The 26,809-nt window shown below is 37.8% G+C and overlaps 1 protein-coding gene and 1 long non-coding RNA gene across 8 annotated transcripts in view; both read right to left on the bottom strand.

The window, feature by feature from the left end:
* The window catches only part of LOC114873146, a 54,294-nt gene that overhangs the window by 25,678 nt on the left and 1,807 nt on the right, over positions 1 to 26,809 (bottom strand). For 3 of the 7 annotated variants that reach the window (XM_046286126.1, XM_046286127.1, XM_046286128.1), the window contains exon 1: positions 7,496 to 10,210. The exons of 1 other annotated variant lie outside the window; for it this stretch is intronic. In XM_046286126.1, the coding sequence (XP_046142082.1) occupies positions 7,496 to 7,705 (210 nt within the window). In that variant the 5' untranslated portion in view covers positions 7,706 to 10,210. 3 more of the 7 variants (XM_029181154.2, XM_029181152.2, XM_029181153.2) reach the window with 3 other exon arrangements.
* LOC114873149 lies at positions 23,367 to 26,017 on the bottom strand. Its single transcript, XR_003788866.2, has 2 exons — positions 24,426 to 26,017; positions 23,367 to 24,326 (listed from the first exon to the last, which is right to left on the bottom strand). It is a non-coding gene; the product is annotated as an uncharacterized LOC114873149 (long non-coding RNA).

Genomic DNA, 26,809 nt, shown 5'->3' with positions numbered 1-26,809 from the left:
AATGAAATTTTAGATTTCTGAAATTCCGGAATTCTACATTTCATAAATTCTGGAATTCTAGTTTGAAAATGAAATTTTAGACTTCCAAAATACCGAAATTCCATAATTGAAAAATTGAAAAATTGAAAAATTGAAAAATTGAAAAATTGGGACCTTCAAAGTCACTGTAAATGGTAGCAATAATAATGACGCTAAGGTAGGTTACTGTTAGAATTCCTGCGAACGAAATCGGCGCGAAACACTTGGATGATGTTCCTCGCGACTAGGGACTCCGGTAGAGATCAACGAACAGAACTTACGCAGTGTTCTAATAAAAAGCTAAAGATTCGCGATCGCGTGACGATGGTATCTCAACTATGCTTGGATTAGCTTTGTCTGTTGCAACGCAGCTGCCGTTTCTAACGCATTACTTACACGCTACTCGTACATATGTAAGTACTTACGTATGTATATTACAAGGACCGTTTCAAACTGACCACTTTCTGTGGCGTCGTAAACGAGCAGGAAACGCGCCGCAAGTAGGGAAAGATTAAAGTTAATGGAGTGTGTAGTGGTATACACTCCATTATCAAAGGATCATCCCCAATTTCAATTCCCTTGCAAATTCGTTCTTAACCCTCGAGTATGTACCTACCGCCATGGTTAGAGTCAGATTTAAGTTTCTCTGCTCTGTTCGAGGAATAGATTAATATCCTTCGTAAGGAATATTTTAATAAATATCTACCTAACTACCTGAAACTTGATTAGTTCAAAAGATATCTTTTCAATTCATCAATTTTCTTTCTGACGTACATTCTGTCACATTTGTTCGTTGCAAAAATACCTACATGTCTGTCTACGAACGCGCAGCTGTGCGCCTGAAAACGTTCAGAGGTTTCACGGTTATTCGAGTACCTAATTGCATAATAGATGCACCGTACGATAGGTCGATGAAACGTAAATTCCATCACGTCTAAACTGTTCTAGCCGTGAATAATTCAATTGTCCTGACCATTTCGGATGATGTCTCGTGATGATCTCGTCAGTTCCAACAAGAGATGTTTCGAAAACAAATCGTCTTCCGAGACATTTAGAATTATTTCAGAAGGGATCGAATCGAAAAAAACATAAAAGGAAATATTTTTCATGGTCATAGGACTACTTTCGATGCAACGAATCGATTTTACACGAAATCTATGGTTCTATGTATATTTTCGTTCGTTGTTTCAACTCTGACTGGGGGGTGTCTTGAATCGGGTCAGAACGAAGAAACTTCCAAGGAGTCCCCCGCGACAAATTCTGAACTTTATGGAACCGAGATTTGTTGACTCGCACTATTTAAAGAATAAGTGGAACGACGCGACGCGACGCGACGCGACGCGACGCATCAGGCAGAAGCGTTCTCCTCAGCTTTCCACCAGTTTTCCGCCCATTCGCGCTCTACATATATGTATACATTCTTCATACATTTTATACGCTCCATACGTTCTCTGTATCATATCTTTACAAGCTCGTTTCATATCATAAAGGAGCATTGTCTGCCGAGGACAGAAGAATCGACGAATACAACGCGTTGACTAGAATGAAATGGTAGTACTGACCGACACAACAAATTTAACACTTTGCAGTTCATATCTGTTAGGTATATCAACAACAGTAGGTAATCCAATATTTTCTTTAACAACTTGACTGCAAATGAGCACTTGTTGTTTTTGACAGAAGGCAAACCTTGTGTAGCGAAAGGGGCCCCATATACGGGAAAATAAAGTCATCGGCCATTTGAATTTTTAATACTATAAATAAAATTTACAAAATTTCAAAATTATATTATTTTGTTTGATTAAAAATTTGATTAGAAAATTTGATTAGACCGTTTAAAATTGAAGTTTCGAATAGAAAAAGAATGTCGATCGATTGAAATTCTATGGTGTCACGTTTGAGTTTCTCGGTCACTTAGAAAGTGGACGGAGGCGATTAATACACGCCCGTCGTTCTCCAACGAGAACGTACTATGAATTTAACCAAGGTGTTGAGCAGTGTGTATGTATTGACAAATCTGTCACGATGCTGGAGATAAATATTCGAAACTGTAGCCAAATCGATACGATATGGTTATCACGAAGGAATTGATACCGATAATCACCATATGTTAATTACTGTTAGATTCCGCGACGTTTAATAAATATTTTCTTAATTTCTTACGTGATTACACAACTCTACTTATTCTTATTCTTATTCTTATTCTTATTCTTATTCTTATTCTGGAGGAAAATGTTCTGGTACTGTTTTTAAAAGGAATGAATGGGAATTCTTGGATATCGTCAGTAAGGAATACATATATGTATACCTACTGGGTCAAAATGAGCCTGTACTCGGCATTTCGACCTCGATTGAGAAGGAACGTATTTGCCTACGCGACGTCGTTGATTGAGAGAGGAATTCGAGTACTCCACACGTACGACGCTCGTTTATTTTATAGTGGAGGCACGTTTTATAGATCCAATAAGAGATTGACCCGATTTTTACTGGTCGGTCGCAGCTGCTTTCATGCCTGGCCACTGGCTAGAACTACATATGTATCCGTGAAAGATAAACTGTCCCGCCCTCCGAAAGACAAAAAAGATTTAATGCCGTGGTCTTGGGGATAAACGCGGCCCGTTTCAATGATCGAACATGTTTGGGAAACAGACAAACGAGTATCTAGAACACGCGCATCTGAAATTGGGAAGAGAGATTTCATCTGACGATGAGAGATTTGAAATGAAATTATATTTCAAGTTCCTGTAACTTTTTCAACTGCAATATCGAATTTTCTTAAATCGATTTCCTTAACTCACTGGAGGCTGAACTTTCGGTTGAATTTCAATGTTACTTGTTCAGTACTTTGTCTGTATCCGGGCCGCGACAATTTTCTTACGAAAATCATGATGATAGTTAGCGAAACGGTGAGGTTGTTCCACGAACCAGTCCGATCATTATTTCACAGAGTGTAAGTACTTGGTACACGGCCAGTTAAGACTCGCGCGTGCTCGTAAACTACGCGAAACAAGTTTATGAGACGGGACGATAATACGGTTATCGCAGCTGCTGCTAGTGGCTGACCTACCATCGAAAATAATCGGATCTTCATTTCACCTACAAATGCAACAATCGAACACTTAACTTTAACCCTATTTCTATCACGTCCGTTATGCGGGAATGAAATTTCTGATAAAATGAAAATTACCGATTTATTCGTCAATAGTACCTACCTATTTTATCGTTAGTAAAAATCATAATAATTCATTAACTCATGCTTCAAGAAGAAACTTGAAGTCAGTCATTTTAATTGGTTTGGTAGTTAATCTATCAATAAACTTTTACGTAGAGTTTGGTATTATGTATCCCCGTTTTCACGTAACAAAGGTACACAGGTACAACTGACGATGAGCCTGATTCTACGAATTTATTCACAATCGCACAATGAGAATAAGTTGAATCAAATTGCTAAAAATATATAGTAATTATAACAAACAGAAGATAATGAGAGCGTAAGCAACCAAGAGTCATGACTTTTCATGACGATAACCCATTACTGCCAACCATTGTATTATATGTATATGTATATGTATATGTATACATATATATTCTATTCTGTTTTACGCAGAATTGACTTTGTGTCTGAAGTAAGCTCTTAAATATACAATTGACGAAATTAAAATTAGTCAAGTGCAAGCGTACTTGAAACTTTGAAAACAAATAAGCCACTCGCAACAAAATTTCATCCGACACCTTTTATTCTTTTTTGCATCCAGAATCAGCTCGCATAAGAATTTCTCGGTTCTGCGTCATTCGAAATAATAAAGCAAATTTTCTTTTCGATGATGAATTTTGCGGTATTTTCAACTAAAACGGATCTGAATTTTAATTTAAAAAAAGTTTTACTTTTGTTTAACCTTTATTATTATTATCAAGTTAACAAATTATTATTTCCTTAAAAATATACTTATTTATTTATTTAATCGATGCAATTTAATTTATAATTTCCATAATTAGAGAAAAGAATAAAGATGCATAATGAAGTATATATTAGTTTATGTATTTGTACATGAAGTAAGAATATTTTACTAGTTTTCTTACTATCAATTTTCTTCTAGGAGTTATCATCGCGTTTACATGTAATATGCTTTATTTAAAATAGCTGTGTCTTGTAAACATCACTTTGTCTCACGATCAGTTATGCGAGGTATGTAATTACTTTTGATTGACACTGCATGTGAAATGACAACTGTCTAAAGTTCTAAAAGATTTGTTGCAACATTGGACGTTGAGTTTTAGTAATTTATCATGAAAATGCAATCCTGGCACACGTTTGGCCGTCCATGAAAAAGAAATTGGTCAAAGTAAATTTATCAGTATCAAAATGATGTTCGAATGTTTAGTATCTACAATAAATACATATTATTCATTACTACCGAACGAATGTGATAGATGCGTATAAAAGATGCAATGCATTAATGCACACTCGTGTGTACCTATATGTATATTTAAAAAACAAGATACGTAAAATGCAATAAAAACTATTTTATTCTGAATTTTTTTTATTGAAATTTATGTATCTATGAAGATTTATGTATTTATACGAATATTTTCAGTCTAGCAATGACACGAAGCCTAAGAAATAATATTGTAGAATCATTATAAGGTGTTTGTACAGTTAGGTATACATATTACTAATATGAGATTTATACATACATACTGTATATTCGAAGCAACGTGTTCATAAATATTATTCCTTTGATTTTCATTCATTCGGAAAATTTAAAACTCCAATGAACAGCGAAGGAGCAAAGAGATTTGGGTGAGAGGGGTGGGGAAATATGTAAAAGTTGGTATTTTTTAATTTATATTTTAATAGTATTATTATTCTGGGAATGAAGGAGTCCACCCCTATCGCCCACGCTCTGGATCTGCCACTGCTTGTAAAGTAAATATAATATTTCTGTAATCTCATCGTCACTTTGCTTTTCTCTTATTTTAATGAAATGGTTTTTATATTTGATAACATTGTAAATGGTTTTAACTGAAAAGCGTAATGCAACGTGGCATAATGCATCCTTTCCATTTACTATACATTTACATCAAATACAGAGCATAATACTGCAAATTAAATTTTAATTAACTGAAAGGCATTCTCTTTCATGTGACATTGCTCCACGATATATGTATATGTATATATATGTAGTGCATTAAGAACAGGTCGGAATTAAATCAGTTTAGCTACGAAATTCATCCCCCGTCCATCTTACTCACCAACTGCTGCACCATCAGATTAATACTTGTTTTTATCTGTACAAAATGTCTTAATGAAAAGTATCGTGAACAATACAGCATCAGAATTATGTACTTGGTCTATTGAAAAGATGAACGCTGTACCGCGTTAGGAATCGAGAAGATGTTCATTAAATAGAAAGAAGTGGTAATTTTTTAATTAAATTAATTTCTTTTTAAAATTATATTAACCTTCGAAATACGACAGAAATTATGCAAGAGTTTAATATAATATCTTCCTTGAGAATCAAGTGTCGAGTGTTTGCTACTGAAAATTCAATGATCCGATATTCGGACACTCGACGATGATTAATGTACCCACGCAAGTAAAGTGGGTATATACTTAATAAAATGTTATTTTTAAACAATTTCATTTCCCATCTCCAATTGAAAGTTTGGAAATTTGGAAATTTGAAAATTTTCCCCCTCTACGGCCACTTTCACGGCAGTATAACGATAGTCCACTGTACCCTATAATAAGGTGTTTGTTCTCTGTTAATTACACAATAGACTATTCGATAATAGTTAAATCTGTTGATAAGTAAGCACAAGTTAGAAGTTTGATTCGATTCGATCGGTAGAACAAGCGAGCACACCTCTATAAGTTTACGAGTTAAGTCGAGGCTCTCTCCTTTCAGGCTTTCTTTCCCATTCGCACCTTATCCGTAGCTACGTGCCGAAGTTTACACCCCAACGAGTCTAGGTCAGGAACGACGATGACGACAGCTACCAACGTTTGACCTTAAGGTCTAATTTTAAAATTCTCTGCGAGTAAGAGAGAGGGTGAGAGAGCCATGCTGCAATACGAGGCACGAACGAGAGCCACTTGACGAAACAACAAACATTATCGCACCTATCGACGCCAGTATCCATCGAACTGCTTGAAAATATTTCAGATTTTCGATCGACAGAACTCGTGCATTTTCTTCAAACGCGTTAAACAACTAAACATCAAATTCGTTATTCGAACTGAAGTGATAATTAGAATTTGCATTTTTAATTCTCTTATTTCTAATTGGTTCTGCTGCCAAGCTGCAATAGCTTATAACGCATTGATCCTTTAACATCTCACAAAAGACAGAGCATATTCTCTTTGGCTGATTAATAGATTAATAGATGGCTTACAGACAAAGAGACTGATTATCTGGCTTGACAATAAACTCGCTTTCTCGTGGCATTATTATGGTACCGTCCATTTCTAGTAACCAGTTACAAATCCATCCAACAAAGGCTGTATACGATTATGAGAATAAATTCAATCTGCCAAGTTCTGATTTCTAAGATCATACAATATGTACCCGTTTAGAGAATCTTCAAGTATATGTATATCATAGAGCTGGGTCAAAATTAGAATGCTTCCTATGTGATAATAATAAGATGAATTTTTTCAAAGTAATAGCTACAATTTTTTGACACCACATGAAAGCAGCTATCAAGATGATAAATTCAATGACCTGCGATACGAGAGTTTTAATGTCTTAAACAGGTAGGATCCTTTTTATTTCTTTCATGAATCTACCACTTACAAGATAAACCACGGGAAACTAATATAGTATGTAGCGCGGACAGCCTGTATGTATAGGTGCGAGAAACTTAATGAACCCATGTGTTCCAAGCATATGAAAACCTTTCACGAACGGTTAATCTTCGTTAATGTCTCATAGCCATTTACGTTTACATCAAGTACGTTTTCTCAAGTATTTTATGATATGCTTCGATATCGTTTCTTTTGTTTCATATTTTTAAATATATTTATTTAAAATAGTGTTTCATACTCGTTGACAGTTGTTGATAAATAAATTGGGTAGGAAATTATTTCAGGTGCTCTATATTTCTGTTCTTTGTGCCTGATAAATTCGTTTTTCAAGATATTAAATGCAATCTATATCAGTCATTCAAATAAATATTCTGTAAATAGAATTTTTACTTTACAATGTTCTAATGCCATTGTACATAATACGTTTCGTAAATGCGGGCCATAACTGACCTAGCATCCAACGTTCAACAGTTAAAATCATTGTTAAGGTGTATACATATACATGTATGTACCTACCAAAGTAGCCTTACTTTTTGATACAAGATAGGTACTCGATATTTCCTAAAAACTTCTCAACAGTATTAATCCTGAGAAAAGGAGAGTTACTTAAGAGGAAAGGTTAAAAAGCAACGGGGTAGGTAAAAGCAATGCGGAGAGTAAAATTCTCACCTCCTGCGTCTGAACGGCCTCTTTAACGTGTTCGGCGATCTCAGCCGCCTTCAGGCCGGTCTCAATGGGCGCGACCTGCGAGTGCCGTCGCACCTGAGCCTCGGTGGTGAGTTCCTGGTAGCAGGATTCCCCGGAACCACGTCTGCTGCCCGCGATACACATGGCTCTCCGAAAGAGTCCCGCGACGACGGCGCACAGGCCGCATTGCATACCCGTCGCGCTTCCACGGCTCGACAAGGATCCACCATTTGTCCGTCGACGGGTCCGAGTCCCGCGGGATCCACCGTCACGTGTTTGGGACGCCAGTTTTCTACCTCTTTCTTTATTCCCCGTTTCTCTCCTCTATTTCTATTCGATACAACTGTTCCCTCCTACCAGATTTCACCATAAGGATTCCGTTTCATCTTTCGACATCATTGTCAGAAAGATCGTCCGCTCGTATTCGCGACTCGTTCCATCAACCATCTCCCGTTTTCACCGTGCGTTTCAGGCTAGCATTTCTTCCGACGCGCATCCATCGCATCGGTACCGCGTATCATCTGTACCACAAAATCACGTCCTGATATGTAGTCGGGAATCGGGAATCGGGAATCGGGAATCGGGAATCGGGAATCGGGAACAGGTCCACAGATTTCGCGAGAGGTCGAGGGAGGAGCTACAGCTGCCCTATCTCTCGGAGAACTATCGATTGGCATGGAGTTACGTCCGATAGTGTCTAACCATACCGTGAATGGAACATCGTGTACCGACGAACAATGCAGAGAAAAGAAAGGTACACCGAGGATAATAGGTAATCGCTTCGAAGCACTTTAAACGTCATTCGAAATTTCATACTTTTTCAAAGCTTTTGGAAATACAGACTTTTTTTTCTATAAGGTTACATTCCAGAAATGCTTATTAACACGAAAATAGTGCTATTTAACAAAATATGCTTATTAAGGATACGATTTTATTTTGCTATTTCCTAAATGTTAATGGTATTCTTTAATGGTTCTTCTTTCCTCTGGTGCTTTTTAATTATTCGATTAGTCAGCTGCGAACGTCAAGGCAGTCAACACGTGTTAAATCGCTCAACAATTTTTCATAACAGTTTAAACCACCGTCGAGGCAATTCCAAATTGTAAACGATTCAACTATTCGGTAGGAGACGGTGTCGAATATCCATCGGTAAGCAGAAACATACACAGCAGACAGGTACACACCGTTCGACCTTTCGAATAATACCACGACGATGCTACCGCGACGTGCAAAGTCTCTGTGAAAAGTGTCACGAGTGAAATGTGTTGCGATGAAAATTGGGGGAAAAAAGCAGAGCAGAGAAGATTCTGACGAGTGAATCTTGACAACGCTACTCTCCGCAGTGATTCGGTAGAAATAAAGCAAGAATCAATAGGTACATATAGGCTCGCGTACCTACATACGCGTCTTCGTTGAGAAACGGAAACGGAAACGGAAACGGAAACGGAAACGGAAACGTGAATTTAGCCACGGATAGAGCAAATTCCGTGAAGCTGCATCGCACGTGCTTGGTAAGGCGAAAAAGCAAAAAAAATCGTAGCCACATCGTCGATCCTCGTTTACGTCGTCGTTAATGACGGGGGGAGGGGGGCATCTGATACGTCGGGTAAACAAGGAAATCCTCCAGCTACCCCTTTCTCTCGATAAGATAGGAGAGAGCACAAGAAGCAAGAATCTCTTTCTCTCGGGCTGGGAAGAGAAATAAAAATGGGTAAGAACAAAGGCCGCTTTCTTTGTTCCCTTTGACCTCGATTTTTAAGCGAGATTTTTCCAGCTTACGGAGCTGCAATTATAACCGTGTGACGAAAGTGCGCTCTCAAAGAACGTACGCGAGGCAAAAGAGACGTAGGAAAAAAGATGGGACAAGGGGGACCAGGTTTGTATGCCGTCTCTGCGCTCCCTATCGCTCAGCCCCGTCTTGCCAGTCGGTGTATGTATGTACATACAATTATTAAATCCCGTGCGAATAGGAGACGGATGGTGTTGTTACCGTTAAGAAAAGCACGATTCTTCGTTTTTTCGATCATGCGTTAACCGCACAACGTGCTTAATCGTGTTACCCGTTATCTCTAGGTGTATTTCTCTTCGTTGAAAAGCACCTGTCTTCCTCGAGACTAAAGGAGCAGACCGAGCGACGTCGGAGGTATGTATGCTCCTTTTTCAACGAGGTCGCGATAAATGGGATGCGAGTGCGATACCTTTGACACGGAGCTTGATTCAGGGCTTGGCTGTCGTCGCAGCGGAGTTGCTGACTAGTACGCGAGAAGAAAATCGACGGGGTAACGCCCGCGCACAGATATTGTAGCTGGTTCCGTACCGGGACGAGGCTAGGAACTCCATAACCGCGTGTTACGGGATGGCCCCCGGGCCCCGAGGCCCGGTGCCGACGAGAGCGCGAGCACGACGGCGCCTTTCCTCGATGCTTCGCCCCTACTTCGCACACGTTTCCATACACCAAAAGCGCATCGATAGAAAAATAATCCCCCCCGAAACGATGATTTAGTTATCAACCGATATTCCGTTATCAACCGACTATGCACGCCGGCCGGCCGCTATGCATGCACTGAACCACTAGATCCGAACGACAAGACGGCCGATGTCGAGCTCGGCTACGTTCGACCGTCTTCGTCGCTCCTCGGCCCTGTTCGCCAGCTAGCCACGCTTCCCGGACAGGCTAACCGAACTCCGAACCGCGCAACGCTTACTCGGGACGGACTACCGACGCGAGGCGGCGACGAGAGTAGCTCTCACTTTGCGTCGGGCTCTCGTCGCGAGTGCCGCCGTGCCACCGTGCCGCCGTGCCGCCCGATGCGGTTGCTTCTCGCCTTCTTCCGATACGTTTCTCCTCACAGAAGAGAGGGAACTCTCTCACGTACATCGAGCAGAGAAGATCAATAACGGATCCCTCCCTTCCTCTTGTCGTCGCGCGTACACGGCCACGACGACGTATTAGCCGCCACGTATTTACACACGCGCGTCATGCGAGTAGAGAGTGCTACCCTCGCCCGCGAAGGCTGAGGGCAGCAACGATTTCGCGGTCATAAGAATTTCGTTTTTATCGATTCATTACAGATTTCTCTCGAGTTAATGCCTGTATAACGCGGAGGCATATCGATGGAGCGACTGCGTTGCTGTTTTAAGGTCGGAGGAATCAATCGGGTATTTAGAGATGAACGGCGCGGGTGTTAAAAGGTGGCGAGACAAGTTTAATCCTCTCGAAGGAAGCCCAATCGAATTCTGTTGATTAAAATATGGCCGTAGGTTCGAAGGTTTTAACGAAAACAAATATTCTAGGATAGCTTCTAATCCTCCACATTTTAATGGCTAATGTCACGTATTCGTGACTATAATACGTAGTCTTTTACCTTATCATCCTTTAGTCGATTTCTAGGTAATGTAGCAGTTATCAATTACTAATCTGAAAATTAATCATTTTCCGGCGTACATTAATGGAATTAAAATACAATTTTTATTAATAGACTTTGTTTAGATATTAAAAAGGTACGTAACATTTTCAAGGTCATAAATTCAATGACGATTATGGCTGTCAAAATGTTATAGGTACATACTTCTTTTCTTATAATTTCCTTTGTGGGTAAAAATTAATTTTTTATATCTACAATACTTTCTCATACTTGGAGAATTAAAAATCTTAAATATCTGATACATGACCTTGATCTATAACGTCAGTTGTATGAAAGAACCCGTAAAGAAGCTATTTTGAAGAATCATTTCAACTATTAGGTCGTGTCCCTTTGGACATCGCAATTTTATTACCTTTTTACTAGATATCTCTAATAAACGTTCAGTTTACCTGAATGGACGTATTTGTAACTCATTTTTAGATACACAATTAACCGTGTTAACCGTAATAACCATAATTAATTCAAAAATAATTCAAAATTCATTTATCATTCAAATCAAATGTAATCAACATTAATTATTAATTATTAATTATTAATTATTAATTATTAATTATTAATTATTATTGCAAATGGCAATTTCATCGAAATCTTTTTCAGAAACAGATATGCGAATGTATTTAATTATTTACATATCGCATTCTTACATTTATTCCGCGATAAATTACAGGCTATCCAAGTGCACGTAGATTTACAAAATACCCCTGACGAGGCGTCGTTGAAATTATAGTTGTGGTGTCCATACCTATCTATGTATCTCTGCACTTTACATAGTTGGACACCAGAAATGGCCAGATGAAAAATCGATAAACTTTTCCAGTTCTACATGTACAATTGAACAGATAACGTATTTGCACGTATCGAAAACGCGGATGCAACTCGTCTATTCCATGAAACGATACACGAATCTCAGATTACCTGCTGAAATAACATTGAAGAGTATTGTAAAAGACAGAAAATAAACGGTATCAACGCTTTACTCAACGATCCCTGTAGCTAAAACACAATATTCTTGTCAGTGGATTATTTTAATCAAAAAAATAATATTTTTAATTTTAATAAACACAAGGGATGGCAGTATTGTGAGGGTAAAAAAATAAACCGACTCGGTAGCAATTTGTGTAACCGCGTACGTGTTTGTAATATCGCATTACATACTAACGATAAGATGGGCGAAGAAAATTTCGAATAGTGTCGCGCGATTAGGGGAACTTTCTTTCCCTACGTCGCCATTTTCCCTAGGGAACTCTACCATGCCTTGATACTGTACTTCAGAAGGTCCATTCTCATTCAAGAAGCTATCTCAACGAGATCATCTCCGAGAAAGCTATTGTACGAGATATTATTTCCTAAACATTTAGAAATTCTCGTTTCATCAAGTCAAAGATACATCTCATCAGGTCGCCTAATCGTAAGTATGACCCTGAAAATACACGTAACAGAGCGTACACGATCCAAGGTGAGATTCTCTCTCTGGGGCAATTGCGGATAAAGAAAATAACGGTATGTTTTCAGTGAACCCTTTCTTTCTCCTCCTCTTACTGCTCCTCTCTACAACGACAATCCCAAAGGGAGAAAATCGGGCTGCATTATCGTGAGATTGCCCTTGCCGCTATAAAAAGACTTGACCTGTATTCTCTTTTACGTTAAACCTAGCCAGCGCCATAGAAACCTCATTCCTTCCTTCTGACTTCCTTCGCGGCTCGTTGCGAAACACTTTTCATCATGATAGCTGTCACGATCCTTGAATACGTTTGTAACGAACACGACTGGCTATGCTCCAGCTGATCAATGACTAGGGAATTTAGGCAACAATCCGCTTTAGAGAATGACATCTAGATCCTGAATGAGATATCGTTTTATCAAAAGCATGTAGCACCTCTAGATTCCTACTTGATTATTGCTTATTTTTACAAGCAAGTACGAATTTAATCCGTATGCTGACCTTAGAAGTAAAGCAGATCCGCTACAGTCCGACAACGTTTCACGCAACGAAACTTTGAAATACTAGGCTCGAGTATTTAGAAATTCAACTAAGGAGTCCAAATATACATATGTAGACGGTACGTAAAGCAGTACAAGTACATATCTATTACCGTGGTAGAAATACGAGTACTGCTTTCCTTGACTTTGTCACGGTACATACATATGTACATACCGTGTATGTACTTTGACGTATAACTAACAGCTGGAATTACTTACATAGGGTAACTAGCTGGTTATTATTCGTGAAATATCCAAATTTATCATAATTATTAAACGTTTTTTTCATAATTATTGTGTCCAAAAAAAGTGAATTACTTCTCTGTGTTTCACTGTTACTCCGTTAGAGGGGCTAGTGTCACTCCAATAATGCTTTGAAATAATTACTACACCAAATACTGGTAATTCTCGAGTACATGTAATGTATCGAGATGATTGATAAGATCTCCTTCCCTAAGTAGCTTTCTCCTCTATAGAAGGCTAATATGTGTATAGTACTCTGTTCTATCTGTTAGTTGGAATGATCCTTTAATTACAGATCTACGGATATCAAAGAGTTTATTCTGACAGAGAGTAACAGGAACAATCGAGTCCACAAAGATGAGTAAAAAGAAGAAAAGAGAAGAATGTTTAACTGACAATGAGAACCTCTGTCCGTTTCGTGGGTTGGATTCAACCGTTGCGTTGGGGCGACTCTGCTGGTCGGTCATTGACCTCGCAACTGCAACCACCCTATCTCACCCTCTCTCTCTCCTACTCAACTCGTAGGTGCTATGAAACTATTCCATCTATCTCTTCTCCCTTTTCGTATCTATCCTGTCTTCCTGTCTGGTTACTCGTTATCACCTTTTATCTGCTTCTTCAACTTTCATAAGGATCAGTTATGTCCGTTTATAATTAAATCGTTTATAAAAATCACATGGATTGATTAGCCATTTCAGGATTTATGGGATAGTACCTTTGCAAGTACCTTAATCATGTAACGTGTGTTGGTTTCACCTCTGAATTCAAATAAATTCCACGTCATTCTACCTGAACTATACGTAGCTGTGTACAGATAGAAACATGGAAAGGACGAAATGATGTGTTCAATAATAATGGTCGCAATAAAGCTTCATAATGTTTAGCTATAATCGATGACATTTAGTTACGTTGAAGAAATAGGTACAGTTAAAAGGAGAAAGAATTTTTCGTCAAAACTATTCTAGATTTTATGATACACTATAAGAAAATTGGAATTTTTATTAGCCACTTACATATTGTAATTATAGTATTTCAATTGCAGTAATTTTTAGTCAAACTATTTTGAATATTTAATATAGCAATATTAGCTAACTGTAAAAAATTCAATCAATAAATGAATATTCCCTCTGTTGACAATATCGAAAATAATATTATAATAAGACTCAAGTCTCGAATGGATTAAGCATAAGCGTCTCGTTCGCACTTTTCTTCTGGACCAGTGCAACAATGTCCCGAAATTTGCATACCTAACCTCGACATACGAGTTCCCGAGCGAGCAGAACCGGCCGAAATGTCAAAGTCCCAACAGGCGGGCGGTGAGAAAACAAAATCGCGCGGAGCCAGGTCAAAACTCAGCTCGTTTGAAACTCTCTAATAGTTGATTAAACTACACGTCACCGCGAACATTGTATGTAACGTTATTAATACTTGCCCGTATTAATAAGTTTGCCCATGGAGAAGAACGAAAAAAAAAGAAGAACCGTAGCCCCAGAAACCACGCGACGCGACGCGACGCGACGCGACGCCGCGAATTCTACAGCTCGCGTTCGAATTTGCCAATGGTGGACCTGCGGCAGGGTTAGGGGTGATTCGCCATGCCCGGGGGATCAGAACGGACATGGAAAAGGTGTTCCTGGGAAGAATGCGCGCGCATTGCTACTCATCGGCTGGAGCCCCGGATCCAGCCTTACGAGATCGTTATACGAGGTATATCGAGCATTTTTGTACAGAAAAGAAAATACTGCTGATGCCAAGGTTTATCATCGGAGGCTTACAGGTATTGATGGATATTCGATATTCTTTGTTGCAAGCTTTCAGGAAATTTAATTAAATTCGAATTATCAGCTATTTCGATAGTTACTTGAAATCCAAATTTCTTGAGAGGCTGAAATATTTATGAACTTTTGAAATATTATTGATTTTTGGAAATGAAGAACATATGTACAACGGTATTCAAATTATTCTGTATGTAATACGTAATACGTAATACGTAATATTATACATATAATAGGAATCATATTTAATGTGTTGGTGATGTTCTTTTGAAAAATTCCCACCAAAAAAAACTTTAGGGGATTCAAATCAGAAGATTGAAGAGGCTGGCACTGGTTCACCCTAGCCAATCCATCTTTCATCAAAGATACTATTTATATACCGTCAAACGGTGAATGTAAAATGAGTTGAGGTTCCGTCGTGTCACAATTTCAGTCTTACACCATAAGAGCATAGCATGCTCTTCAACAATCAATAATACAGATGAATTACATAAGGAAATATGAAATGTTGGTGAAGTAGTTGGAACGTAATTCTTTCGAGACGAAGATATCAGGTATGCGTGAAAATAGGACACGATGGAAATTTCTTATAATCATGAAAGGAAGAAATGGTTATCTACTGTTTTATGTAAAAGGATAATTCTGAAGAAAAGAAAGCCAACAGTTTTATTCGAAATGAAAAATTAATTACATTGGTCTAATCAGGTAGAGGCTAGGATGGACCTGCCTCCCACGTCCCCAAAATTTCAACTGGCCACTCCCTAATAATGTGGACTATCATTATTCTAAAACATTGAGATTCCAAAATTCCGGAATTTCAAAAATGTTTAAATTTCAGATTTCCAGAATTTCAGATTTTAGAACAATTTAGACTTACTAACTTACTAAATTCCAGATCCTGAAAATGTCCAAATTTCTAAGGAAGAAAGACCCACCCCAAAAAGTCGAAATTATGCCAACAGTTGTTTATGCCTTTGAGAATATTAATCTTTTGATCGATTGATGTGTATTAGAAGTTTAGGTGCATGAACAACCTCAGTCCAATAATAATTACGGATGTCATTGAAAAATGAAACCTGAAGTTTCTTCTGACATGTAATTTAACACACAAATGTCGACTTCCTTAAATCTTACCGCTTAGGAAGTGCTCTATCCCTTACCCTAAATCAAGGCCAACGCGTACAATGGAATTCCATTTCCTTGGTAGATACAGTTCGTTGATGGGGAATATTTTTCATCGGGAGCTCAACTCGCAAGGTATAACTTTTCCTCCTTTTCTCCCTGAAAGTATCTCGTCGATTCTCCGAGGGTTTATACGCGAGTCACAAGGAAATAAGGGAGACTCTGAAAAGGGTACGATGTCAGAAATCATCGATTATACGCCATTCTCGGTTATAACAATGTATCGTATTTATCATACGTATTATCCCAAGAGACCATGTTTATTGAAACAAAAGCGTTTTGAAAAGTTTTCATACTATTGTAGTTTAGAAAATAATTCAGGGGCAAACAATGTTAAGTCTAATTATATTCTAACGGGACTTGTCTTGTGATCGGTGGACAGTACATAGTATAACTATGAGTATACATATTCCTATACAGTATACATATACTAGATCAAAATGACTCTGCATTCAAAGAGCGAGGGTTAATCGAAGGAAACCTTGGTTGCGCGCTATTGTACATACGTAATTCCTGTTTGAGGAAAATGTTCTCTAAACTGTAACCTCCTTGTTGATTTTAGCATTTCCAACAACGTCGATATGCCGCTCTGAGAACAAGTTCCCACGTCCCTCTTAATTTTCTAGTTACCTGTACAAAGGAGAGACATCGAAGCCCTCTCCTTAGCGACATTCTCAGGATTCCGTCGATCTTTGTGTAAACGTTTCCAATTGGAATGCTTTGAGGAAACAGTATAATTAGCGGGGCGGATTCACGATTACAAGGGTTGCTTCCTCTCTGATCGCTTAATTTTTTTTCTTACCACGTCAACTATTATGTAATATACCTATGTACAATCATTCCTTAAGCCAAATGTTTAAAGGATTATGTAGCTGGACAAAAACTGCTGTAGGCACCAACATGCACATTAATCATATCTATACCATATGTACGTCGAAAAATACATTTATTAGCATATTGATAAAAACGTTAAACACAATGATTTTGTGCTAAGCGAGCAAGTGTTTACTATTGTGCAAACGATGCGTTTAAAACTCGTGTTTAAAAATAAATAAGCGATCAAGAATAACGCACGATTTATAGCTTATCGTATTCAGTCTAGCTAGACTGTGCAGACGCGTCTAAGCGTTCTGCCAAATGAAACATAGTATCAATTTACCATTTCGTAATCACAAGTACAGTTTATTATTGCACACGAACTCGACGAATAATTTTATCTTGCATAACATCAATGCTTCGATGCTGAAAATAATGTGTTGATGCGTTGACTACCATCGCAATAGAAATGGTTAGAAATGGTTAGAAATGGTATACGCAGGGCTGGCTCAAAGCCTTTTTCAAAGTAAAAAGTTTGCAAATGGGGCAAGTGCATATACCGGTTATTTTTATTATAATATGAGGGAAATTTCTCTAGGTAATATTATGTAGTAATTCGAGCTCTTAATTATTCTCACGAGTCGCCTCGACCGGATCGGTCATATTCATTTTACCATATTATCTGCTCTATACTTTAACCCACGACGACGCGTCAGCAGCAGGCAGCAGGCAGCAAGTAGTAAAACAGGCTCGAACGTTTCCGTCGGACTTGTTTGGGAATACATATGTCTACTCTACTGATCGACTCGTAGGAAGTATGTATGTAGTGGGGATTGTGCCATGCCGATGCGATAGGACACAGCGCGGATACGACTAATATAACAATAAGTACTACGTTCCATTGACACGTTGACCATCACAGTGGAAATAGATATAAATACAGTCAGACATATTAAAAGTGTAATTATTAGGAATAGGAATAGTTAATTTTCAAATTGTATGCTTTCTACTTGCTATTTTACATTATTTTTATATTTCATCGTGAAATGAAATAAAAAAGAAACGTCAAAAGGTTGAAAAACGAATTATAATTATTATAAAGAATCAAAACTTGGACCAAATGATTTGAGGCTTTTTGAGAAATCGCGAATGTATACCCACGTATACTCTGTCAATAGTACATACCTACTTAAGGGGTTAAAACGACTTAAAACCTCTGATCATTGCTACCGGAAGTACCTGTTACTCTTGAAACGTTCAAGGGTGAAATCAAGTCGAATCGAGTAGAAAAGCTGCGATACGCAACGAGAACGAACGTCCTCGTTCGTTAGTCCATTGAGATGACGTCAGCCCGCTTTTTCACGCCGCGCCGCGCGCCGCGCGCCGCGGCGACAGGTAATAATGTTAAGTAATATTTACTAACAGGCAGGATCGACCTCGGGTCTCTGAGGAGGCCACGAATCGTTCCTGAGGGTGCTTCATCGAGGGCGCAGCACCATCAACTAAATTACCCGCGAACTGAACTGACTCTCCAACGCAGCTCGAGAAGAATTTTGGCCTCCGTACAAACGCATTCTTCTATCGTTTCTCAAGATGTCGCATTCCTTGGAATTTATATCAGACGGCTGTTCAATTTACATACGACACGGCTCAATTCTGCCGGAACGTGGCAAGCAAACAGCTCCTTCTTCTTCTTCTTCTTCTTCTTCTTCTTCTTCTTCTTCTTCTTCTTCTTCTTCATAAATACGATTTTATTAATACGTATCGCGCGACCACGTTTCCAGCCAAATATTATATCTTATTTTTCCCCGTGGCGAATCGTCCACAGCCAGTGGGGTATGTATATTAACAGTGTTAACATCTAGATTGCCAGTGTGACAACGACGATAATATGTCGTATCATGCTTTAATCCATTTCGACACCCCGTTTCTCATAGTCAGCAGAAACGTCATTATACAAGGTGTTCGTAATTGTCGCCATGACTTTTCAGACATCTCTAATAATCTGGCAAAATTATCATCCATAGTGAATTTTTTAATAAAAAATCTCTAAATTTATATTTTTGGAATCAACGTTAAAGTCAGGTAAATTCCTGATCACCTTTCAATTTAAAAATTATACATTTAAATTTAGGTTAATGTTCTTGTATTTGTTTTCCAAGTTTGGATACGATTGACCCAGACTCCACTAAGTATTCAAGAGTCTAAAAACACAAGATAATTTCAACTTTGTTGGAAAAAAGTTGTTATTTTCATTGAGTTGTTTTTATACCAATACATTCTTTACTTAATACAATTTTTTTTTTTTTTTGTTAAATTATCAACACCAGTTAAAAAATGATGGTGGCTGATTCACGCAGCATCTTCTACAGTAAGAGTTCTCAACGTAGGATACTCGTACCCCGAGAGGTCATCCATGAAATTTCAAAACAAACACAACCATCTCATCGATTATTCAATTAAATATTTATAATTTTATCAATTTTGTTAAATTGCTTATATCCATTTATTGTATTTATTTAATTATAGAAGGAGCGTTCCAGTATGCGTGCAACATCAAAGGTTAAGAACCACTGTTCTATAAAATCTACACTTTATATACCTTCACGAGACAATACAATGACAGTGAAAGACACCTTGCGGCATAAATCAGTTTCAATGGCGATACTAAAATTCCGATTCAATTACATCATTTTAGTCTATGGATTCTCAAACGAAGACAAAAGGCATATTTTACGATTCAGTGACCGAAATTCAGTCGCCGATATCTAAAATTAGAAAAGAAAGCCTGCGTGCTTGAGTAATAAAATGAATTACATAGGTAATTACATAGGTTTCGGACCCTTCAATAATATATTTAAAGCTCTTTATTAAGTGTACCTAATAAAGGTAACGCGACGACAACGTCGCGTCGATCGACAACGCGAGTAGCACCTTCGTGCTACTCTCACCCTTCCCTATGTATGATATCTCCTTCTCTCTCCACCTTTTTATCTTGCCCTTTCATTCCCGTCGTACAACCCGATGAATTCCTATATTCTCCGCATTGTACGGCACCCCTGCGGCTTCTTTATGGGCTAACGTGCCGCAAAGTCTAAAAACGCATTAGTAGCAAATGGTATCGTTGCGTAAACTTGTTTCAACACCCACGTGAAGTGTAGTTAACACGATCGTAAGTGGTCAATAGAATTGAACCTGTTTCCTCGATTCCTGACCAAATGGAAGACACTTTATGACCCCATGTGTACGCAACAAAAAAATATACCAAAAGTACACTGTAACATGTACATATTATCCATATTAGATCAAATGTATTTATTATCTAAAATGTATTTTCAATGCCAACTTTTAAGTTTTTTTTTTTTCATTTCTTCAATGTAGACTGTTGCAAATGAAAAGAAAAATGCATAAGAAATACTTGTTATATTTTTTCAAACAATAATTTACTATCGACTACCTGAAATCATCAGAGTAACCGTTACAGGAAGATTTTCTAACGATTTTATCAAAGCAAGTAATCATTAGCAAGTAATCGAAGATTTACGAACAAGGAGAAGAAACCACCGATCGGATACATTCGAACGAAAGCAATGGGAGACCAACTACATATAGAGAAGGGAAAAAAGCCTAGCTCGGTTGGGTCTATGGGGCGCTCCTGGATGGTACTTTTCCATTTCCTCCATCTCATGATTTGCCATTATGCCATGATTGCCATCTTGAAAGCACTTTAAACCAATTTATTACTTTCATTTTTAATCGCTTCATCGAGCATTTGGGCCGACCTTGAGGAGAAGAAACGACACCCTTAAGAGTACCCTTAAGACAGACAGTAGAGGTAAGTAGTATGTAAGTAAGTACTTACGTCTCCTTCGAAGTTGTCCTTCGCCTCCTTTCCCTACATCTTTATTAAAAAATCCTATGGCATTTGGACACCCCGCGTAAAAGACTTGTTTTCAAAATTACTTGCCTGATATTCTATTCCAACTATTTCTCGTGTTTTCTTCAAATGTACGAGTAGAAAAAGAATTACAATCCTTATGAATGATGATTATTTTTTTATGATTCAACCATACCCCCTTTGAAAAGGGAGTCAAAAAATGATATACCTCTCATATCATATTAGCATCATGATAATATTAAGTTTTTTTTTTATTTTTGTTTATCACAAACAAGTTTTTAATTTCTTAATAAGGAGTCAGTTAATCCTTATGTTCCCCCCATTCATTGCACTCGTCATATAATTCATCATTAATAATCCCATTTAATCCCAGTCAAGCTTATTTACATAAATTAACAATAAAAAGAATTATGCATTCCCGTTCTCTTTTTCTAAAATTCAATTAATTTATTAACTTTACACGTGCGATTTGGGATCATTCCGTAGCCGCATTTCGAATAATGAATATGGATGTCAAGGTTACAGAATTTTTTTTCACTTCCTGAACGCTCTAATTTATGATCAGGTGACGAATTTAGGAAAACAAGTGGATTGTAAAATTAGACAATGAATGATATAGACGAAACTTTTGCACAAATTATATTCATGCGTCACGCTATTTAAAAAAGAAAAAAGAAAAAAGAAAAAAGAAAAAAGAAAAAAGAAAAAAAAAGAATTTAGGTCGAAAATTAATACGATTGATAAACAACCTGACTTGTTTATGTTAATTTAACTGGTTTGTTGATTTGTATTCTCTCGTAAATAGATGTGATTTTTATGTTTCTTCAGACATTTAAATTGTCTCTCTTGCAACAACTTTTTCCGTGTTGACGACTTTATCTTAAAATTATAATTCGAAAACAGAGTATTTTTAGCGCCGAACGTTCCTGAATTAAATGTTCATTTTAAAACATTCTTTTTTAAATAACACCTACTTTATTTCGAAGAATATGTTCGAAAATACAAAATGAATCTTAATTTTTATTTTAGAGAACTTGAGCTAAATCAATTCTTAATAAAAAGTACTAGGTACTTATTCCGTCCTCCCTAGTTAAAATGTCCTATCTACATCCTACATATTAGGATGACGATAACGATTGATAAATAACGATGATAAAAAAATAAAATTTGTTTATATTTAATATTTAAATATTCAATTATTACCACTATATTTTTCAATCTCACAACATTTTAACCTTTTTTATTATTTAAACCTCTTCACAATGTTATGAAAAATATTGTAATCTTTTAGAGATACAAAGAATAATAAAAAAAAAAATGATGCATTACAAATTACATATTAACTTGTTTTTGTTGAACACTTATCTGATAATGGAACAACGTATGCAAAGTATGTAAAAATAGAAAACTACAAGGAAGTATTTATTGATCGACATAATGAAAAATAAAGAGAGCAGAAGAGCATGTGAACGAACCGTGAAGATGCAAATACGTGATTATTATAATGTTTTTTTTTTTTTTTTTTTTTTTTTTTAATAGTAACGAAGTAAGTCCATTTCTAACTATGAATACAAAATAAACGAGTATAAAGATAAATTTAAGGTTAGATTGCAAGAAAACGATAAGAAAAAGTATAAAGTTACCAGTCTTGACGAGTAAAGTGTGATAGATTTATGTACTTCGCCGTTTTTATACAAATTCAATCGGTCATTGAGAAGAGGAATCATCTACATTTCTTCTGAGCTTCATTTTTTGTTATATTCTCTTTTTCTAGAGATCATCTATTTCACATGAAAATGGATCATCTACTTATCGCTAGTTTTTTTGCAGGATAAGTTTAACAGGTTAACTGCTCGAACGATAGTAAAGAAAAATGCTTTTTAGCAAAAATTTTCTTCTTCTTTTTAGAATTATTTAGTAACATTCTTATATACTTTTCGATTAGTTCTTTTTATGTTTGCTCAAAAAGTTAATATCAAACCCAAATTCCTCTTCTTTTTTTTTTTTGTTAATTATTCATTTATACAAAATGTAAGGTGTTCAAATAAATGAAATAAGAATATTACTCCCTTTTTGTGGAATTTTAATAAAACAGAGACTTTAGACTTTAGACTAATAACTAACAGTATCCAAAAGTATATGTTACACTTTTAACACATCAATAATCGAAAGACAAATACTGCAGATTCATCGACAGTGTCGAGTGATTTATCATCTGTTATGTCCTGTGATTTGTTTTGCCTGAGTTTTGATTTATGAATCGTAAACGATGCGCATCAGCTGAAAGCATTTTTTTACGATTTCATGTAAACAAAAAATAATATTGATCGGTAGCTTGTAAAGCGGTCGCGAAAAAGCGGCGTGGTCACAACGTACGGTATTACTGGATAGAGTCCAACCACCCACAGTATCCAGTACCGCGAAACTCCTTTCCGAGAGGGTTAATATAAAATTTCCCCAATAATTCCCTGTCTAGTCTTTTCAACAAATGGAGAATTATCGAACGTCAATGGTATATGTATACTACTCGTATATAGTATTCTTCGCAGTCTTTTTATTTATGTGATATAGCTATACATATATGTACTATGTATGTACATTCATTGGCTTTCGAAGCAATAGAATAAGGTGCACGCGCGTGCGTGAGTGATGCGTGTAAGCATGAGGCGTTCCTCCTAACAGGAAATTATCGAGCATACCTACTGCTCAATGTAGAAATAGATCGGTAATAATAATCATTTGATCTGTGGGTATCAGCTACTCTAGATTCCATGTTTATAGGGAAGCTTCAAGACAAAAATTAATTAGCACCCTAATTATCAAGAGGGTCAGCGGTAAGTGAATTTCAACTTTGATACACTTCAATGATTAAAAGAATAGAAGAATGATTTTGAGTGTGCTATACATATACAAGATGAAATTTTGTTACGTGCTAACAACAAGAGCAGGTTCATGATCGTTTCCTTCATCCTTTAAATAACTTATTATATATTTATTGAATATTTTTCTCTTATTTTTAAAATTTGGAATATCGTTAGAACATCCTAAGTGCCTAAATATAAAACAGGACCTGTGCCAACTGCATGGCTCAATATGCGTATCAGTAGCATACAGCAAACTACTTAGTGAGCATAGTGACTGGTGATGAGCATACTCCAATAAAAAGCTTCCTTTTTAATTTGCAAAATTTTTTAAGAAAAACATTAATATAACGATCAAAGGAGTTAAAGTCCTCTATCGAATGTAATACGTCCGATGAGAAATCGCTCGAATTTCTTTGACATGTGCGTATGTACATATGTATGTATATACATACATACATTATTGAACAAAAGCTAAACAATCATATCAAGGAAATCGAAGACGTTCATCGAACCCGGAGGCATGTTGCGCACGCGAATCGAAGCATTATGTATTCTCTTTCTCTGTCTCGCTTTATTTCTCTAGTACGGTGTGCTGAAACACGACTTCCCCTTCATTCGGCTGTTATCGCACTAAAATAGAGAAAGATTTCGAATAGCGGCAGTTGCGCGTCTTTTCAGCTGAACGTGACACGTCGTGCGTGCTCGTGCGTATTCGTTACTGCGACTCACCGGGTAGGGAGAGGAGGACCCGTCGTGTAAGACCACCCAGCGACGAGCGCCGCGTCGGCCCCCGAAAGACAAGCACGTGGAGTACGGTATCATGGTGACGGCGGCGACAAGAAGGGGGCGTACGATCTGCTCGAACCTTGTCACCAAGGACGTCGTTACTAATCGCCTCCGCCGCGCCGCGCCGCGCCGTGACCGCCGTCGTCGACGCGTTTAACCTTCCCGACGATCGCGTTTGACGTTTATCGCCGTTCGAACGCGCACCAGCGAACAAGCGAATGGGTTAGAGAAGCCTACGATGGAAAACAACAAGAGACCGGCTGGCCAAGGGCCACGAGACTCGGACGCAGTCAGGGTAATCGCGACAGCTGATTGGTCGAGCCGAGTACCACTGCCGTCTGCCGACCATTGCGCGCAACCGCGTCCGAGGGATCAATGAGACTCGAAGCGATGAAGACACTCGCCTAGAAGTACGATCGTATATGTATGTACTACACAGGCCTGAAAACTCCGCTTGTAGGAGTGATTACCCTTTTTGTTGAAGAACAAAAGTTTCGTGAATTCTCCGCTAGCCCCACTAGCACTGCAATCGCGGGGGTATGTACTATGTATTACGTAGGTCGGTGCAAACCCCACGCTACAGTGGCGAATTATTCCGAATTCTGTGTAACACGACCATAGAGTCCTCCCTCCGTGGCAGATTTTGGAAGCAAACCTGCTCTCAATAAGGGTACCACCCCCACCACAAGAATTCCCGGACATGCCTAGAAACGGCCGAACGCTCACGAGCGTGAGCGACGATCACCTAGGACTATGCATGAGAATCGGGTCGCGGCGCTATATGTATGTACATATAGTCGATACGTTTCGGCCTGACAATCGACAATTTTCTTTCTCGATGGCTTCTCTTGAGATCACAAAGCGACTGTGTCGTCACTTCTACACTTCCCATGGAATTTATACTCGCATGACCAATAATATAGTGTCGATATGAAATTGATATATCAATGATACTGTTGATTATGCGAGTAGCTGTTTAACGATTGAAATGCTCGATTGACTGGTCGATGAACGTTTAATGAAATCGGTTAATTAAGTTCGACTAGTTCGATGTCTCTATAATTTCAAACTTTAAGTAGATTAAAACGATAATGGGTTATAAAGATTGTAATTCAGCCCATTTGTTTTAATGAAAGATCCAAAGCACTTAACATTCCATTATAAGTAATTATCAAGTTGACTGTAGTTAACGTCGTACAGAAATGCATGTACATACATACATACATACAGGTGCCAAGCAGTTCGTCGATTTAAATTTAGCAGTATCGCGTGCATCCGATGCGTGCATTTTTTCCCCAGCTTTTTTAAAACAAGGGATGCAGTTTTCAATGCACCAAAAACTGGATCACCCACTGGCAGGCGTACTGAACAAAGCCAACTCTTTGTACCTACATACACTTGAAATTAAAGATCCTAAACATTGATTACCTATCGACATTGAATTTTATGAACGATATTTGCAAAACTGAAAACTCTTTACATATTTAAGAGTTATATCATAAGTACTTAAGTGTGCGTTAATTTCAACGAAATCTTTGCTATAGCAATGATTAAATCAGAGGCACCCAAACCTGACCCTATACATACTAGTTTATCGAGTGATTCCCCCACCTCCGTGTTCATGCCTCTCGGGTAGCAGCTGTGAAGGGGTACGAACGTCGGTAAGTACGATTTCTTACGGTAGAGTACTTACCGACCAGTACCAACGTTTACAACTTCACAGAAGAAGAACGAATGAACACGGTGTGAAGTAACCACTCGGTAGACTGCATTCAGGGGTTTAGACATTTCTGGGTTAGACAATTAAACCCATGTTTGGTACAAACAGAGGGTGTGTGTATCCTACTTGCAAATCTAATTTCCTCTTTATATTACAAATCAATGCAAGAACGCATACGGCGCTTTGAATGACGTACTCTGCGTTACGTCACCGATGAACAATGACATATAATTCAGGAAACGTTAAAACGAAGAACGACGACCAAATAACAAACGAGACAAATGAAATAAAACGGAAGACATAAAATCTTGATATAAACGAGAAAGAAGGGAGGGTAAAAGCCTAAAAAGATGATACGAAAGAAAGAGGGGAAGAGTAAGAGGAAGGGAAATAAAGGGAGAACAGAATTATGACTAGGGTTAGGGAAAACGAGAGAAAAAGAAAGAGTGAATTTCATCATTTAATTTTAGCACGATCGCGTGCAGCCGATGGCTGCCGCAGGGGCATGTCATGACCCAGGGAATTGCTTGCAATATCGATCTCAACTTCACGCACCTGAAGCGTACCTTCTCTCCAACGTGAAAGGAGGCTCATCGCCGCGCCGTTC

Source organism: Osmia bicornis, chromosome 6 (genome assembly GCF_907164935.1).
Source record: "Osmia bicornis bicornis chromosome 6, iOsmBic2.1, whole genome shotgun sequence".
Taxonomy (NCBI): Eukaryota; Metazoa; Arthropoda; class Insecta; order Hymenoptera; family Megachilidae; genus Osmia; species Osmia bicornis.
Note: the sequence above shows the minus strand (reverse complement) of the source record. Positions and strands in the feature narration are given on the sequence as shown.